This window comes from Chenopodium album, chromosome 17 (assembly GCF_948465745.1).
Source record: "Chenopodium album chromosome 17, dcCheAlbu1.1, whole genome shotgun sequence".
In the NCBI taxonomy this organism is placed as follows: domain Eukaryota; kingdom Viridiplantae; phylum Streptophyta; class Magnoliopsida; order Caryophyllales; family Amaranthaceae; genus Chenopodium; species Chenopodium album.
This window is the reverse complement of record NC_137850.1, coordinates 46,128,276-46,144,864: the sequence shown is the minus strand read 5'-3', so window position 1 is coordinate 46,144,864 and position 16,589 is coordinate 46,128,276. Positions and strand designations below refer to the sequence as shown.

The following is a 16,589-nucleotide window of genomic DNA, read 5'->3' as shown; positions in this document are numbered from 1 at the left end:
CTGATTTAGTTATTAATAAAGTATAATCTCACATTCTTACTGGTACAATCTTAGTACGTATACTGTAGTTATTTAATGCTGTTTATGTGTTGAAAGTTTATTTATTGGACTTTTTCATTGTTGTCATTTTTTAATTTTACATAAAGGCTATGATAAAGATATCAAAGTTATGAATAAGTACTTAAACAATTTATTTGGTCAAGTATAAGTACGAGTCTCAGGGTAGATTTTCTATTTTAGAGTAATGCGTCTAATCGTCTATTATAACAACCTAGTAACCTTTTTATTGGAAAAAGATTAGAGAATCTTACCTCGAAAGTACTTTTAGTGGAATTATAAGGTGAATTTTAATCCTACCAACTTTATTTCAAATCGATCGGATTTTGAGTTGTCTATTTTTTAAACTTTGAAATCTAGATTAGATCTTTTCAAATCTATCACTTTTCCAAATCTAGCTACAAGTCTACAACCAATGAAATTCTTATATGGAGTGATTAATAGCAAGTAATCAATTTACAATAATCTTTAACAAATCAATTATAATAATAAATAATGAACTTCAACCTTTAAAGTCAAAAGAAATCTTTATTTAACTTAGTAGGGAGGGAGTAACCATCTATCATTGCATTTCAATTTAATTACTTTTTTAACATCCATTTATTTCAGCATTTTGTTAACCTCCCCCCCAAAAAAGTAACATGTGTACATGACAGCAAGCTGAGCAAAGGAAGAAGACTAGTAGTGTGAACGGCCAACATATAATGACGTGTGAACAACCACTTTTGTATGGCATATAGCAAAATACGACTGAAAATTAAGCTCAAAATTTATGGAAATGTTACACAAAATGTGTTGATCAATACCAACCGTCCTGGAGCAGAGCACATACAAACATACAATACACTGAAGTGTGACCTAAGCAATGACTAAACATCTTATATTCTACACTCACACAAACAAGCAGCTAATACAATGTTCAGTCAAGGAATGCGCGAGCTCAAAAAAATTGAATTGAATTAAGATTTTGTTTGCAGTCAATGTTCTTAATTTGAACAAGTCACCATTGATTTTGTTGTGTTTGTGCACCTTAAAATTCTCAACTATTGTCAAAACATCAATAACATACAACATTTGAAAACCTATTTCCCACGTAATGAAGTGGTAATAGATGGTCAATGTAATACATTATTAGAAAGGAGATAAAAGGAAGGTGCTCAGCTGTTTCATAATTTCATCATCTACATTGCTGATATGTAGACATACTTTCCAGCAATAAGCTTTGACTAACCTGGCTGTGACATGATTCCTGAGGAATTCAAGATACTAGTACGAGTGAGAAGGTTTCGGAAATATCAACATCTACTCTGTTTCCAAGCTGTACATGTATCCACAAGCGGTGCTGCGGGAATTCAAAACTGTTTGCTTATGGACTTTTATAGTTGTAGTGTTGTACCATTGTTTGGCTCACACCAAGCACATCCTTTCCCATATGAGGGAAAATCTGTACTACCTCCGCTTCATATTATTTGCAACGATTAGATATTTTCTACACACTTTATGTCAAATCGTTGCAAATAATATGAAACGGAGGTAGTATGTTGCATTCAGGGCAAAAACTGATTTTTTTTTTTATCACCTGCAATGAAAACCTATACAAGAAATGAGAACATGAAGTGACTGATCCAGGCATGATGCAATATAACTAATAAGCAAACTAACCTGTCAAAGTCTATCACAGGGAAAGAACTGCGTAGATTTCAATCTTACACAGGGAGAACCAAGTTTATGCCATATCATCATCAACTTTGGGATAGACAATGTTGCATCATTTTTTTAACTGCAAAGCAAAAGAATACTTAACTCCAGATGAAAACAATTATTAAAAGTACAAAGCAACTGGAAAAGTTAATACATGAACAAAACCTAGCTTATATTGTTCATTTGATATCTTTTGCAGAATAATATTTCAATACACCAAATTGTGTTTGTGAAACCAACAATAAGTGTTTGCGAATAAAATTACTAGCCAATATGCTTGGGATGCATTACCATAATCTTGCAATTAAGACTAGGGGTCAGAAACTTACACATGCAGCTACAGCTTGGGTTTCAAGCATCATCATCACATTGATGATAAATATCCTCATGCTCTGCATCGAGCACAAGTTCTAGTGTTCAGCCCAATTTGTTCAATTGTGGTCTAATGTCACCTTTTAAGAGATCCACTATTTTCAACAGAAGTTGTATAACTTCAAACTCGGAAATACATAGATGCACAGTCACTGCCATTGCATTACGGCATGAGCATATCCTCAATCAACGTCCTCCCACAGGATGAAGAGAAGAACAATGTATGTTGACTCACAACGAGTGGTTCCTTAAACATAAAAACACTTCCTTAGATCAAAGCATAATGTGCAAAAAAGAAAGTCTCTTCCCAGTTGTTGGGAGGAGGCGTACACAAATACAATGGAATGTAAACGAACATCTTTTAAGTAATAAATAACAGAAAACTACTCCTTCCAAAGACAGTGATTAAACAACAAAAGAAACATATTCATCCAAATTCCATACCAATCATTGGAAGGAAACAAGGTTAATCCATGAATGGAAAGAATGGCCAGAGACATCTAACCCATCGCAGGCAAATCCAAGTGTCCTCCGTAGCTTTCATTAATACAAGCCTAACATATTATTTACAAGCAACAGTTAACATATGATTACAATCAAAATAGAGAATAAAAGGCTACATCAGCAATTCATGGGAGACACCAAACCACATAGGGAAATACTGAAACAAACAGTTGGAAGTTGGAGTAAAGGTCTTTGGCACCACCGGGCCCCAACAGACTTAACCAACTAAACAAGCAAACAACTGATAATGTCAGCTATTCAGAGAAACCGAACATGTGAAATTAAAATTGATATGTTTTTATCTTCAAGAAATCCTAGAAGGCTAGAACTGTTGGTAATAGAGAAAGGACAGAAGCTGCCAAAATGGCTTTAAACCAATGATAATCCCACCAAGGCATTAAATTATAAAAAAGCCACTACACCTGCATTCTGTTCATACAAATTTGTACAAAATAACTATTACCAAAGATAACCTCCCCCTTAAACCATCCCAAAAAATTGTGTCAGCAATTGACCACGCATATCATCATTATCTTGCATATCATGATAGTTCGTTTCTATTTTGCCAAATATCTCTTACGGGGTAAAAAAATCTAATAAAAAGACAGCTAAACCCAAAATTTTAGCAAAAGGTTAACTGCAGATATAGTAAATTTCTCTGTGGGTTGATGGTTAGAAAGAGCTTCAATAGTAGTCAGGATATAGGCTTCCATAAACTTCAAAGTGCATAATTCTAACAATTGATATAGGCAATTTTGTAGAATCAGACAATGAGAAAAAAAGACATGATCACAAAAGCAATATCATACCTGGAGATAAGGCAAGACAGCATCATATGCATGTTTAAAAGCCTTTGATTTCAATGTCAACCTGATCCATTAACCAAGTGTTATGATAAATGAATAACCGGCAAGATGTAATTATTATTTAAAGAGAATGATGGGGAAAAAGGAAAGAAAAAAAACGTTTAAAATAGGATACAGAATACAAAGACCAGCTTTTGGACCAAAATCGAAGGTTTTGGGATAATTAACATCAATGAAGATGAGGGGCTCCGAAATGCCAAGTTGGTTATTAATAGAACTCCGGAATGCCAAGTTGGTTATTATTGAAAACATCTCTTGCATCTTTTCGTGACCAATGCAACATAATTCCAAAATAGCCACATAACTGAACCAAACTCATTATTGGGACTTTATAGACCTATTGATAGGCTTCTCATGGTTCCAAACCAGCTTATATGACCCCGGGGATCACCCCACGCATTTACTTCAATTTTGGAAAACTTTCTCAAAATTGGCCCAAAATCGTGAATTATTACCTTTAGTTTTGAACAATTTTCAACTTTTTGGGACTCGGAAAGAAAACAGGTCGGGGTGCTTCCCATAGACCCCAAAACACCCCTAGAGTCCATTTGAGTGATTGGAACCATCCACTTTACCTTTAAACTGCCAATTTTACGCCCCTCCCCCACTTCAATAACTCAAGGCCACCACAGGACTTTGTACCATCGACTAGTGGTCGTATATGGTTCCAAACAATATTATATGACACAGAAATGCAACCCCTACAATCCTGAGATTTTTCAACATGAAAGTCTAAAACCCATGAACCCCCTCCAATTTCATAAACCTTCAATTTTGGTCAATTTCGGACTTTTCCGACCTAGAAAGAAAATTTGTCAGGGTTCTTCCCATGGACCCCACAACACCCCAAGAGGTCATTTGGGTGGTTGGAACCATCCACTTCGCCTTTAAACCGTCAAGTTAGCTGTTTACGTACATTTCTCCCTTAATTAACTCAAGGTCACCATAGGCCTTTCATGACCGACTAGTGGTTATATATGGTTCCAAAAAACATTATATAACCTTGGGATGCATCCCCAAAATTCCCAAAATTTTCCAACATCGGGTCCTGAAACCTCTAAAATTGGTCAAAAAGAGTGCATTCAAAAAGATCATGTTAGCGTATAATCCATATTAATCAATGCAACAGTCTGATCCTGGATATCAGCTAATTCAATAACATTAAACCTTTGTGCATATCAGTGTACCAGTACCACTAAGTATCATTCGGGTCATTTGACATGAATATAAGGATGAACATAAGGGTTGGACCCCTGTCTACGCCCTTAAATGAGCTGAGAGAAAAAGTTCCTAAGTGCACCTAATAAGCTCTAGATAATATAAAGGACAAATATAAATTTATATCAGAAATAGTGCTTTTATGTGAGAACATGTCCTTTGTAATTTAAGCAGAGCTGTCGTGCCTAACCTAATAAACTGACATTAGATGCATACCTTTTTAAAAGACGAAAACAAACATAGATTTCCTCAATGTCTTCCTCCAGCTTCAGCTGAACATACTGCCTCAGAAGCTCACATAAGTTATGCGAAGCTTCATTAGCCACATCACCAGTGACATCACTATATATCTGAAATCCTGAGAGACAGCACTGCAACGTAGAGGACAACAACCCAGTAGACCCTGACCTGAGAAACATCTCTGCAAGAATGTTCAACATCAAGCAATTGCTGACTTTGAACTTATGGACCCAACAAGGAGGACTTCCAACCCAAAGATTACTATCTTTAGCACATTCCACGGATCCAGTATTATCCTTGCCATGTCCCATTTCCTGCGCTACCTCGGAAACTTTGCAAGACTCAGGTAAACCATTTGGCCTTCGATGGGCAGGAAGTGCCCCAACTATATCTGCTCTCAGTTCCTCAGGTAACTGGTGTAGTATAGACATGTCCACTTGGCTTAATGAATAAGGCATTAGGTCAACAACTTCTGATTCCACCACAGAATTGGGGATAGCTGCAGTTACTGTGCCAATAGTAGGCAATGCCTCTTTCTCCTGATTCTTGGAACACCCAGCCTAAAGACCACAATGATAAGTCATTACAAAACAAAACATACAAAAGGAACAAATGCATGCCTACACGTAGAGACATGTCCACTTGGCTTGAATGAATAAGGCATTAGGTCGACATTTCTGATTCAAGTATTCAACACAAAAATAGAGATTACTACAGACACAGTTGCTGCGCCAACTGCCAGTAGCAGGCAATACCTCTTTTTCCTGATTCTCGGAGCACCCAGCCTACAGATCACAACAACAAGTCATTATAAAACAAAACATACATACAAAGGCAACAACTGCATGTTTACATGCTTAAATGAGGCAATATTATTATATGTACCCAATTAATCACAATACTATGTACCTATGAAAGAGGGAAGCAAAACTACAAGATAACTCCTATGATAAGTGATAATAAAACGGTCAGCAAACGAAAATCAGCAGCTGCATTATATGCAGAAAAGAAGATTAAACACTACCTTGTCCTCCTTAATGTTTTTAATTTGCACAGCAGCAGAAGCATGAATTTCCTGTTTGTTGCGGAATTCACCTAAATGACCATTGGAGTTAAATAGTAAGCCAGGCAAAATCTAACATGCACAGACAAAATATTACCTTCAACTTTCTTTACAGACATAGCAGACACACTCTGATATAGGTCTTTGTCCTTAATTTTGGATATGAGATCAGTCAACCTCCCTCCATACATATCATTAAACTCTTTAAACAACTCTGGAGGCAAGCTCTCAATAACACCCAGATCAAGATCACCCAATGACGGCAGCACTGCAACTGGATTTGAGCGAGATTCATGGTACGAAGGATTTGAACTTGTCGCTGAAGGTCCAACAGACTCAAGATAAGCTTGGCCTGCAACAAAATCAAAATGAGATGTTACACAATCTTCTAAACAAAAAGCATAAAAAGTCAAATATTTCATTTACTTTCAAAAGCAATGGTGATTAGCACTTAAAAGATAAATCATCCATTTCATCTATAAGCAAGTAAACCTGAAATAATGAAAAAATAAAGATAGCTAATTTATGCTGCATCAGGAGGCTGGGAGCCATAGTTCTTTTTACATCCTGCAAAACAATCTTGTTTTCTAGCAAAGTTATGCATCCTTTTAGAAGCTACTACATAGCATATATGACAATTAATCAAATATACATAACAGCTACGGCATTAGCATATATGACCAGTAAACAAATATATAAAAGCTGCTTATAGCATATATGCAATTCAAATCAAAGTGTGATTCTAGTCTTCTAGAAACTATCTGAATGAGTGTGTAGCTAGGTTACAATAGCTCTAGTCCTCAAACACACCCCTTTTCAGAGGTCATTGGGCCATATCACCCCCATGTCGCCAATACTGCGGTAATAACAAGTCAGGCCTTGGATCAAGACCAGTCCTTGAGAGGAATAAATTGGTTATAGCCTAATAGGACTTGTGTCATAATTAGACTCAATCTTCACTTGGTTTTTTAGACTTCTCACAGGCAGAGTGTTAATCCTAGTCTTCCAGAAACTAACAGAGTGAGCTTATAGCTGTTAGCAATGTCTCTAGCCCCTAAGCACACCCTTTTTCAAAGATCATTGTGCCATATCACCCCATGTTGGCAGGAGTTACAAATCAGGCCAGGGACCTAGACCAGTATTTGAGAAGGGCGATAGCCTAACAGGACTAGTACTCCATCAATTAAAATCAATCTTCACACGGAAGCATTAACATAAGACAAGCGAGCAGCAGTATAGAGTATTGAGCAAATGAAATAAGCTCCCAAAAATATATGTAGTGTATAACTGCAAAAGGCATGTATCACACATAGGTCCGGAGAAGATGGTGACAGAAAATATGCCTTCCAAGACCAACTAAGATTCTATGATGACATCGATATGACTAAAACGTAGCAAAAATGAAGGCATATCGAAAATTAAATACTAGGATGTCCTAAGCAGCCCTGTGTCCTTAACATGCAGAGCAAATACTTTAAATAGGAAGACCTGTAATCACAATCTCTGTTTGAAGACGATATATCCACAATACCTGTATCACGCATGTTGCGGTGTTCTGTAGAGTTCGTTGTGCCAGATCCAAGCCACGACCTTAGAAAATTTCTTTCTTGCCCTTAAGATCGGATATGAAAAGGTGACAATAGATATTGTCAGAAACATCAAAGTGAAGAAGAAAAACAAGAAAATACACGACCATGTCGATGGCATGCAAATCAAAGACATACTTTGCTAGTTTTCTACTATAAGACGTAGAAAACAAGCAGATGGAAATCAGAAATTAATAAAAAAATATAAAGGAAATTGTTGATAGAATAACAAGCCAACAAGGTGCTCAAACAGACTAGCACAAACCTTGTCTCATAGTATCATTACTCTCCAGCTTGGTCACTTGTAATCCGATTCCTCGAATATCTTTGACATCTAGACAGATAAAACTGATAGTTTAACACTTGGAGAAAATCAAATAGATCTATCAATGACTAAGGCTGTGAAAATCTAAATAGAAACATTTGCTTAGCTCTACAATTCAAGACTCTGTATCCAGACTTTCCCAATCATCTCTTTCCCGTAGAAAAAGGCATCAGCGATGCCCAAGCTCTCACAAAAACAAAAAACAACAAAAAAGACATGTATAAAGACTTAAGAAGACAATAGCCCAACACTACAATGGCAGAAAGCTAGTGGCACCAAGGTCTGGCCACCCCAAAAAGAAACAATTAAAGGAATAGAAATGACTTCCAAACCCTATTGTTTACAGCATAATGCAGCCCTATCTCAATTTTATGAAAGAACCACAATTTTGCACACTTTATCTCTTGCTAGTAGCTACAATGTGCTTATATTACAAATTTTAACCTTTGGAAGTCACACAAGTCACAATTTATCATGTACCCCCCATGCCACAGTAGACAAATTTAAATATGCGAAACTCATTATTAAATACTCCCGAGTAGTAGCCAATATTATTTAGTGGACTGAAAAGTTAAAGATCCCAGATACAAGCTGACCTATGTGAAATGATCCAAATAGCTGCATTGTTATCCTTTGAAGAATGTCAACATCATCAGTTGCAACAGGAACCTGTAATCAGAATAGTAACTCTGGGATGACAAAAAAAAAAGATCATGAACAAAATGACAATTGTCAAAATTTAATCTACACATACTGTCGTAGAGTGACTAAGATTTTCACAAGCCCCATGACCCATGTATTTTGTTGGCTCCCCAGCATCTTTTCTACGCTTCTTAATCTGAAAATTATTATGCAGACAAAAACAAAGATTGAAGTTTGAGTTAGCAGAGTTATCTAACACCATGAATAACAAACAAACAAGTATTTTACAGTCAACAAAACTTTCAATAACTCCAGACTCCAGAGCATGAATGTGAAAAGGAAAAAGAATATAAATAAAGAAAAATCCAACACCAAAAAATAGACAATATATATAAATACATACATACATAGAAAAGAACATTGTTACATATGTAGAAAAGGGAACTGTTGTACCTTGAGCGTAAAGGTACGCCCTTGTAATCCACATCCCTGCAAACGCAAAGAAACCTCCTTGCACAGACTAGAAAGGAAGTGTTCACTCTGTAAAGCATGTGAAAACATATCTCAGACATATTCAAGGGCAAAGAAAATTGGATATTTAGTCGCATAAAAAGCTGAGAACCGACATCTTTTATATCCTTGAAGCGCACACCCCAGTTTACATCAGCACCAATCGACTTGCTTTCCTACACAATGTGTTTATTAGTCAAAACAATTGCTCAATGGAAGCAATATCACAATTATACATCAAAAGGCCAGGTTCTTAAAAATACATTTGTTAAAACAGGCATAGACTAAGTTTTTAAAAAAGAATTTTAAACAGCATAAAGATAATTAAACAAGTTTTTAAAAATACATTATATGTTAGAATAGGCATATATAAGTTTGTCGAACAGCACAGGACACTATATGACAGAAATAAGTGGAGTCAATATTCAAGAAGGTTTAAGATCAAACACTACCTGGAGATTCACAACACAGATTTTGCTCAATGCATCTCTCCATCAAAAAAAACAAGAAGATTAAAAATTACATTAACCTAATTCAAAACTGGGAACTAGGGAGTCATCCAAACAAGTGAACATGTATACAAGAATAATTAATAGCTGAATTCAATCTTTCATAGACTTCTAGAAATGACTCACAATGTTGAAATATCAATTCAAAAGTTGCCCGTGTTAAATCTAGTCGTACACTTCAATGTCCAGATCCCTCCAAGTAAGGGTAATAAAACACACCCTATCAATGCGCCACAGAAATTTCAACAGATAATCCCTAACATGTTTCTAGACAGCTTTTTGTACTCTTTAAAAAAATTTAAAATCCGAATGTACTATCAACCACCAAAGATTCCAAACTGGAAGTTAGCTAATGGCTAGCCATTCTACAAGATGTACTGGACCAAATAAATCCATCTCAAGCAAGTATGTAAGCACCTCAATACCACAAGAGCAATCAGCAAAAAAATTTGGGCATACCAAAAAGGTGCAACAGACATGTAACATATATTCTGCCGAACCTGAATGACTCCAACTAGCCGCTTATCAACACCTCTGCAGTAATTCCACAACATTTCACCAGTTTTTGTTCCAAAGTCCCTCTGTAAAGACTCCTGCAATTTGAGTATATCAAAACTTGTTAAGAAGTTCCATAAGAGCCAACCCCTTACTTAGATCATATAATCTCACATTTATCAGTTATAACACTTAGCATCCGAGAGGAACAAAGATACAGAGTGCCAATATTCCAATCAGAGTATTAAACAACATCATAGACAAGTTTAACACTAATGCTTTGCACAAAATATTAGACCTTAGAAAACATTCGCAATTGGCCACAGGTCTGAACTCCTTTATTTTTTAGCTTTTGCTCCAAGACATGTCCAATACCTGGAAGTGTCTTTATAGGGAGTTGTAACAGATACTCATCAACCTGCAAAACAATTTTAGTAGTCACCATTTCAGAGACGGAAAATCAACTGTAAAAAGGGAGCAATGGTTACAAGAGTTAAATTATAAGAATGCACAAGACAACAATGAGAAAATTAAGCCAGCACTCAAACCCCTTGAGCTCAGATCAAACAAAAATCAATCATTTGATGACGGAAAGTTCACTGCAAGAGCAATTGTTCTGATAAAAAAATTAAAAAAATGAGCACAAGACTGCAAAGCGAAAACGGATCCAGCTTACAAAACCCTTACGCTGTGATTAATAGCCAAAGCTGTATAAAGCTCAGCCAGGCTACAACACAGGTTATTGACTTAAATTAACACCTTGTAAAGTGTTCCTCAAATAATTTAGAGCAAGGAAATTACAACTTTGGTCTATAACACGCAGAAATGCAAATATATCATCATGATCAAGCAATTCCAAGTTTGAGCTCAATGAATCAGTCTTGACTTAGGCAAGACTGCAAGATAGAATTGATCTTTTCCCAAGGCTTTTTTACAGTCATGCAACTAATTGAATTCTTTTCCAAGAATCATTTACACTAAACATTAAGTAGTACCTTCTCCGGAGAAATGTAGCATTGACCGTCTGGTTTGGCAGTTCTAGTGGCAAGACGAGCCATAAGCATATTTGCAGCAATGCCTGCACTAGCCGTGCAACCTGTTGTTTCAAAGATCTCTTTTCTTATTTCGGAAACTAAAAGCTCCGGCTCTGCCACGTCTGAGTCAGTGATATCCAGAAATGCTTCATCACAACTTACTGCCTGCAGGTAAAATGGATCTGCTAAAGAATACTGACAGAGTGACAGCAAAGATTAAATTGTATAGAATATTGTAGCACATGCCTGCACTTTATCGCAGTGTTTGTGCAAGATGTTGTAGAATTGGTCAGCTACCTGCCACAACAGCAAAAGTTTCATGAAGCTCTAAAGACTCGCAAATCAGGACTTCTCTAATACAAACTATTACCGGTTTTGGGGGTGGGGACGGTGGCAACTAATATGAGACTCGATGCTCTATAATACCTCTTCATAAGCTTCAAAGTTGTAAGGTATGATTTCTAGATGAGGACAACGAGCCTTGGCATCTCTAACAAACATTCCAGCTTTCACTCCTATTACAAGAAATACAAAACCATTTGAGTTTAAATTCTAAAAACTGTCCATTTAAATCATAATGCTAACTGCCATAAGGATTTAAAATCAACCATAGTCTCGAGCAGGATAATTAGCAGAAGAGATTTCAGCAGTTCCTCTAGCACTGTCTGAATGGCACACTGCTACAGGCTTGTCCATCAAATCTGGACGGTTCCTGATAACAACAGCCACAAAAAAGCAGTCCTGCAATGAAATATTTATCAAGAGGGTCAATAGATAGTGGGAAAAAGGGGAATTGGCCTTTGGGTAAGGGAGACGCATTTTTTTTTCTTAAGACTTTAAGAGTGTGGCATTGAAAGGACTGATACAAGACTACGAATTGGAGAAAAAGTTCCAACAGAGAAGACTCCAGTCCTCAAGTACCATGTCCATATGGATGATCATAGTTTTCCGAGAAGTAGAAGCAGCATTAACATCAAAGCTTTTTTGCTTAGTTTTATTGGAAAGGCAGGCAAATCGCTTACGGTACCGGTTCCTCCAAGTTCCAATGAAATGCAACCTTGAACTCTGCCCAGCCACAAACAAAAATAAAAAAATTGAAAAAACATACAAGCTGTGCATGAAAGTTTATAATCAACATGAAAACAAAAAAATAACAATAGCTCGTCCAATCAAGATTGAGACTTTGGGCGAAAGCAGGGACAGATGGGGGGAACCATGCTTGCGGGGAAATACTTCTGTGGTTCTTTTTAAATCACAACATATTCCTTTCTAAGAGTTGCAATTGAATTAGAAACATTACTTAATCTGGCCAATGACTGATAAGATTCTCTATGTCTCTCTCATCATCACATGGGTTCCCCTTTTTATTTCTCTCACCTCTAAAGATACCATGCACCCCCTCCACATTGCAATTAACAGAGAGCGGAGGAAGTATATATTATAAAATCATTGATGTAGAGTGGGAGAACAAGACATTGAGGATCAACCTAGAGAAAGCAAAATTGTTTTAATGCAATTTGACTAAACAACTAAACAATTTTTAAAAAAAAAACAAATATTTGAAAGCATAATAACCTCATGCAATACAGAAAAATACAGCAGCTCAACTAATGAATGACAATAAATTCATATACGACCCATAACTAATGCACCTAAAGCTATGCTACGCATATTCATTCATGCCTGCAATAAGGATGGGGACAACCTGGAACACAAGATGAACAACGTCACTTCAATGACTCTTAAAGGCTCTCACACTAGGCAGGGTAAGGTGGTCAGATGTATGTATATAAAAAATATTTTGAAGAGCCATTTTTCCATGATCGATGACACAAATGCTCACTCAACTCCCAAGGAACTAACACATTTGAACATGTGCATTACAGGTTGGCCTAGTCATGATATAAAGCAAAGTAATATAGATAATCAAGGTCTTGAAAAACACTACATGCTTTTCGCCAGTGAAATTATTCTATTTCACGATTCAGCAACAAATCTTTAGAAACACAAAACTTAGCCATACACAACCATCCAGCCACTAAACCCGAAAGGGCCGAAGAAGCAGAGAAAAGAGATGAAAGAGAACAGGTAAACATGTAGAGTTTTCACACCTTAAAATAGTTTTCAACAAAATTCGGGTCCTCAAGGGTTGAATGACGGCGGCAGGAAGGTCCCCCAGCCAGTGAACCAGATGATTCCCCACTAGGCTTTTCATATGAGTCATGATGACTGGTGGGACTAATATCGACTTTGTCTTTAGAGGTGACTGACTTCTCTGGTTGGGAGAATTCTTCTTCTTCAATAAATTGCTCTGAATCAGCTGTACCAGTTTTCTTACATTCATCGTCTTCTATCTCCTTTTCACTTTGCCTAGAACATTCAGACAACTCACCCAAATCAGAAGAGGCATGATCAAGCACAACATCATCCTTCACTTCTGAAGCTTCAGCATCTGCTTCAGCTTGCAGCATACAAGCTGAATCAGACAGAACACCTTGATTGACTGGATTTCGTTTCAAAGCGAAGAAAGCAGACAGCTTTGGTTGATTGCTTCCTTCATTGGCCAGCTGAATGAGTTGATATGGAACCCCTACAAAAAAAATTAAATAAAAATAATAAAAAAAAATAAAAATAAAAACTGAACAAAGTCAGGGGAATACACAGGCATACAGCATAATTACTGCTTGACAAGATCATTACCAAAACAGAAAAGTAACTTCTACTTAGATTTTGGGAAGCTAGACCGGAAGAAAGGGTAAAGTGAACCTGGCATCCCCTACATTATCCCAGAACCAGATTCTTAAGAAGAATAGAGTCAAAAATTTTAAGCCATTCAATTTTTCTCCTTCGCATGTAAAAATTCTTATTTCCAGCCATAAAATCTGGATGCACCAGTATCCAGCTGCCTTTAAATTCCTGCAAAGACTTAATTGCCAAATTTGGAAAACGGAAAAACAAAAGTTCAATACTCTTCTTACTAATATGCTGCAGTTAACCTTTTCCATAGATTCTTCCTACAAATTCTCTTTACTAGATTCAGAAGTGAAAGGTTATGTATTGAAGAAAGGTGTGCAGTATCTCAAAAGAACTTACAACTGTAAAACATAAGTTAATATATCAAATGCTCTCTCTGCAATTAACCCCCTCTTTCCCATTTTAAAATGTTTTCCTTGGTTTTTTTTTAAGAAAAAAAAAACTGAAATAAAAAATGTACACCTATCACTCTGATGCTAGCACATCTTTAATGCACCAATCCTCTCAACATATTTGTCATATTCCCTTAATACAGAGTATGTGCATAGAGTCTATACTCTATACAAAAATTGGAACTGCATCAATAGGCCATAGCTAAATGTGGGTCTTGCCAGAAGGCTCTATTTAAGTAAGCTACATTCTCCAATGTTTTAGTCACTTGTTCCTTTAGCTAATACAGGCTGCTAATTCTGTTGTCTTTTAATTTTATTTTTTTTTAAATTCCTATTCTACTAATTCGTTAAGGGAATCTAGAGAGTTGAGTGAACATCCAGGTGGTTTGACATAAACACCAAAGCCAACTAGGCAAGAAAAGAATAATACACCCTCCCTCCGTCACTAAAATTTCTTCTTGTTTGGACAGTGCCAGTCGTGCAAAAAGTCAAAAAGATGCACTCTATAATAAATACGGAGTAGTTAGGATGAGCAAATAAAGGACTCACAGTTCAACAATTTCCCAGCTGCCACACAATCCAACACCCAAGTGGGTTTCACAACAGGCAGTCCACCACTGAAAGATCTACACCAATTATACAACGAATCAAACCACATTCCAATACAACCCTAAACCAGAAGGTACTCTACTATCACTATATAAAGAAAGAATAATTGACAAGAGAAAAAAAAACCTGAGGTTTTTAATTTTACTATCAGGTAGGTTACTGCAAATTATATGAGTGACACGATGCCTCGAAAAGTAATTCTCAAATCGTCCACCGTGCTTCAACATGTATGCTCGAAGCTCCTATAAGGTTTGATTATCAATGTTTATCATGATCAGGACAGTTAATCGATCCAAGAACCAACTACTAGAAGAATTTGGAGGCTAGTTTATAACAAAACCTGGCTAGAGGGAATAGTAAATCCATCAACAAAAATCGAAACACCCTGAAATATGGGTTTTACAGAATCTGAACCACTGTAAGAAGAATTTGAAGCTTCTGCATCAAACTGATCATGTAGTTTCTTATTCTTCACAGCCATATAACTGCACAACACATTAAAACTCAATTTCGTCACCATTAAATTAAGCTTCCAATTCAGTTACCCTAAAAATTAAACAAGTACCAAAATTCTCCACAATTAGTTAAGCAACTGCAATTTATATTCAAGACATTCCCAAATTGTGTCAAAATTGACCAATTGATTGCAATCAACCACAAAAACTCGTGCAAAGTGAAATTAAACTCAAATTAAACTATATGAGCACCTAACTTAGATCAAATTAAGCGATTTTGAGCGAAATTTGAAGTGAAATTCAAGAAATTAAACGGAAAAAAAAGAAGAGATACCTGCCAAAATCGGAAAATGGGGCACTACGAAAGGAAGATCGAGAAGAGGAGAGAGAATCAGCTCCCCAAGCAACGCCTAGGATTTTTTGATTAGTCTTCTTCTTCTTATTGTTAGTGTTATTGGAAGAATTTGAATTGAAGCTTCTTTTGGAATTCGAATTGGAATTTCCAGAACGAGTTGAATCGTAGCTCATTTTCGACGCAAATCGTGTTACAAAAAGCGCGGGAATCAGATGAAGGTTTGAAGAAGAATGAAAGGGAAAACAACAAACTTGCAATAGAAGTTTAAGATGAGAGAGGAAGGAAAAATTGTTTTTTTGAAAGGGAAAGTTATAAACATTTGCAGTAGTCACCGGTGAAAATTACTAGGATTAATCCGAATTTGCTCCATCCGTCCTAAATAATTTCAATTTTCGTTTATTTTTTATTAATCCGAACTTTATACCCAATCTGCTCTTATTGCTCCCAACCATCCATCCAACTTGATATAATAAGTTATCAAACACATGTCAACATGTGATTGGTTCAAAAAAAAAAAATTAAAAATTAAAAAATTTTTAAAAAAAAAAACCCAAACCCCTACCCAGCAGGTGGCGGGTGGCAGCCCCTGCCACCTCCGGCAGGCAGCATCCCATGCCACCGACCACCCCCCTCCCATCCCCATCCAACTCCGACCACCCCCCTCCCATCCCCATCCAACTTCGACCACCCCCTCCCTTCCCCCTCCGTTTCCGCCCCCTTCCCCCTCCGTTTCCGCCCCCTTCCCCACTGGATTCCGCCCCCTCCCCTTCCCTTCACCATCGAATTCCGACCACCCCCCTCCCATCCCCATCCAATTCCGACCGTCCCCCTCTTTTCCCCCACTGTTTTCGCCCCCTTCCTTCCACGCCGGATTCCGCCCCCCTTCCCTTCCCTGTTGAATT

General features: G+C 36.9%; 1 protein-coding gene across 1 annotated transcript; it reads right to left on the bottom strand.

Annotated features, from left to right (window-relative positions):
* Positions 1-1,422: 1,422 nt before the first annotated feature.
* On the bottom strand, positions 1,423-15,935 carry LOC145589912 (translesion synthesis protein REV1-like). The gene is made up of 27 exons (XM_081646618.1): positions 15,667-15,935; positions 15,218-15,362; positions 15,004-15,119; positions 14,818-14,894; positions 13,234-13,712; positions 12,044-12,187; positions 11,731-11,863; positions 11,549-11,637; positions 11,365-11,419; positions 11,084-11,283; positions 10,387-10,506; positions 10,094-10,186; positions 9,201-9,260; positions 9,028-9,114; positions 8,687-8,770; positions 8,529-8,601; positions 7,873-7,941; positions 7,553-7,633; positions 6,119-6,373; positions 5,983-6,053; positions 5,714-5,743; positions 4,935-5,518; positions 3,444-3,504; positions 2,575-2,684; positions 2,050-2,377; positions 1,720-1,837; positions 1,423-1,649 (listed from the first exon to the last, which is right to left on the bottom strand). Exons 1-24 carry the CDS (start codon positions 15,858-15,860, stop codon positions 2,631-2,633), a joined length of 3,354 nt encoding a protein of 1,117 aa, XP_081502744.1. The 5' UTR covers positions 15,861-15,935; the 3' UTR covers positions 1,423-1,649; positions 1,720-1,837; positions 2,050-2,377; positions 2,575-2,630.
* Positions 15,936-16,589: the final 654 nt, after the last annotated feature.

What these genes read in the sequence shown, in the direction of transcription:
- LOC145589912 (XM_081646618.1), bottom strand. Translation starts at nt 15,860, where the DNA reads ATGAGCTACGATTCAACTCGTTCTGGAAATTCCAATTCGAATTCCAAA. An exon ending in GCTTCAAGGATATAAAAGAT is followed by an intron (nt 9,115 to 9,200) that starts GTCGGTTCTCAG and finishes CATGCTTTACAG; the next exon opens with AGTGAACACTTCCTTTCTAG. An exon ending in TAATGATACTATGAGACAAG is followed by an intron (nt 7,634 to 7,872) that starts GTTTGTGCTAGT and finishes TCCGATCTTAAG; the next exon opens with GGCAAGAAAGAAATTTTCTA.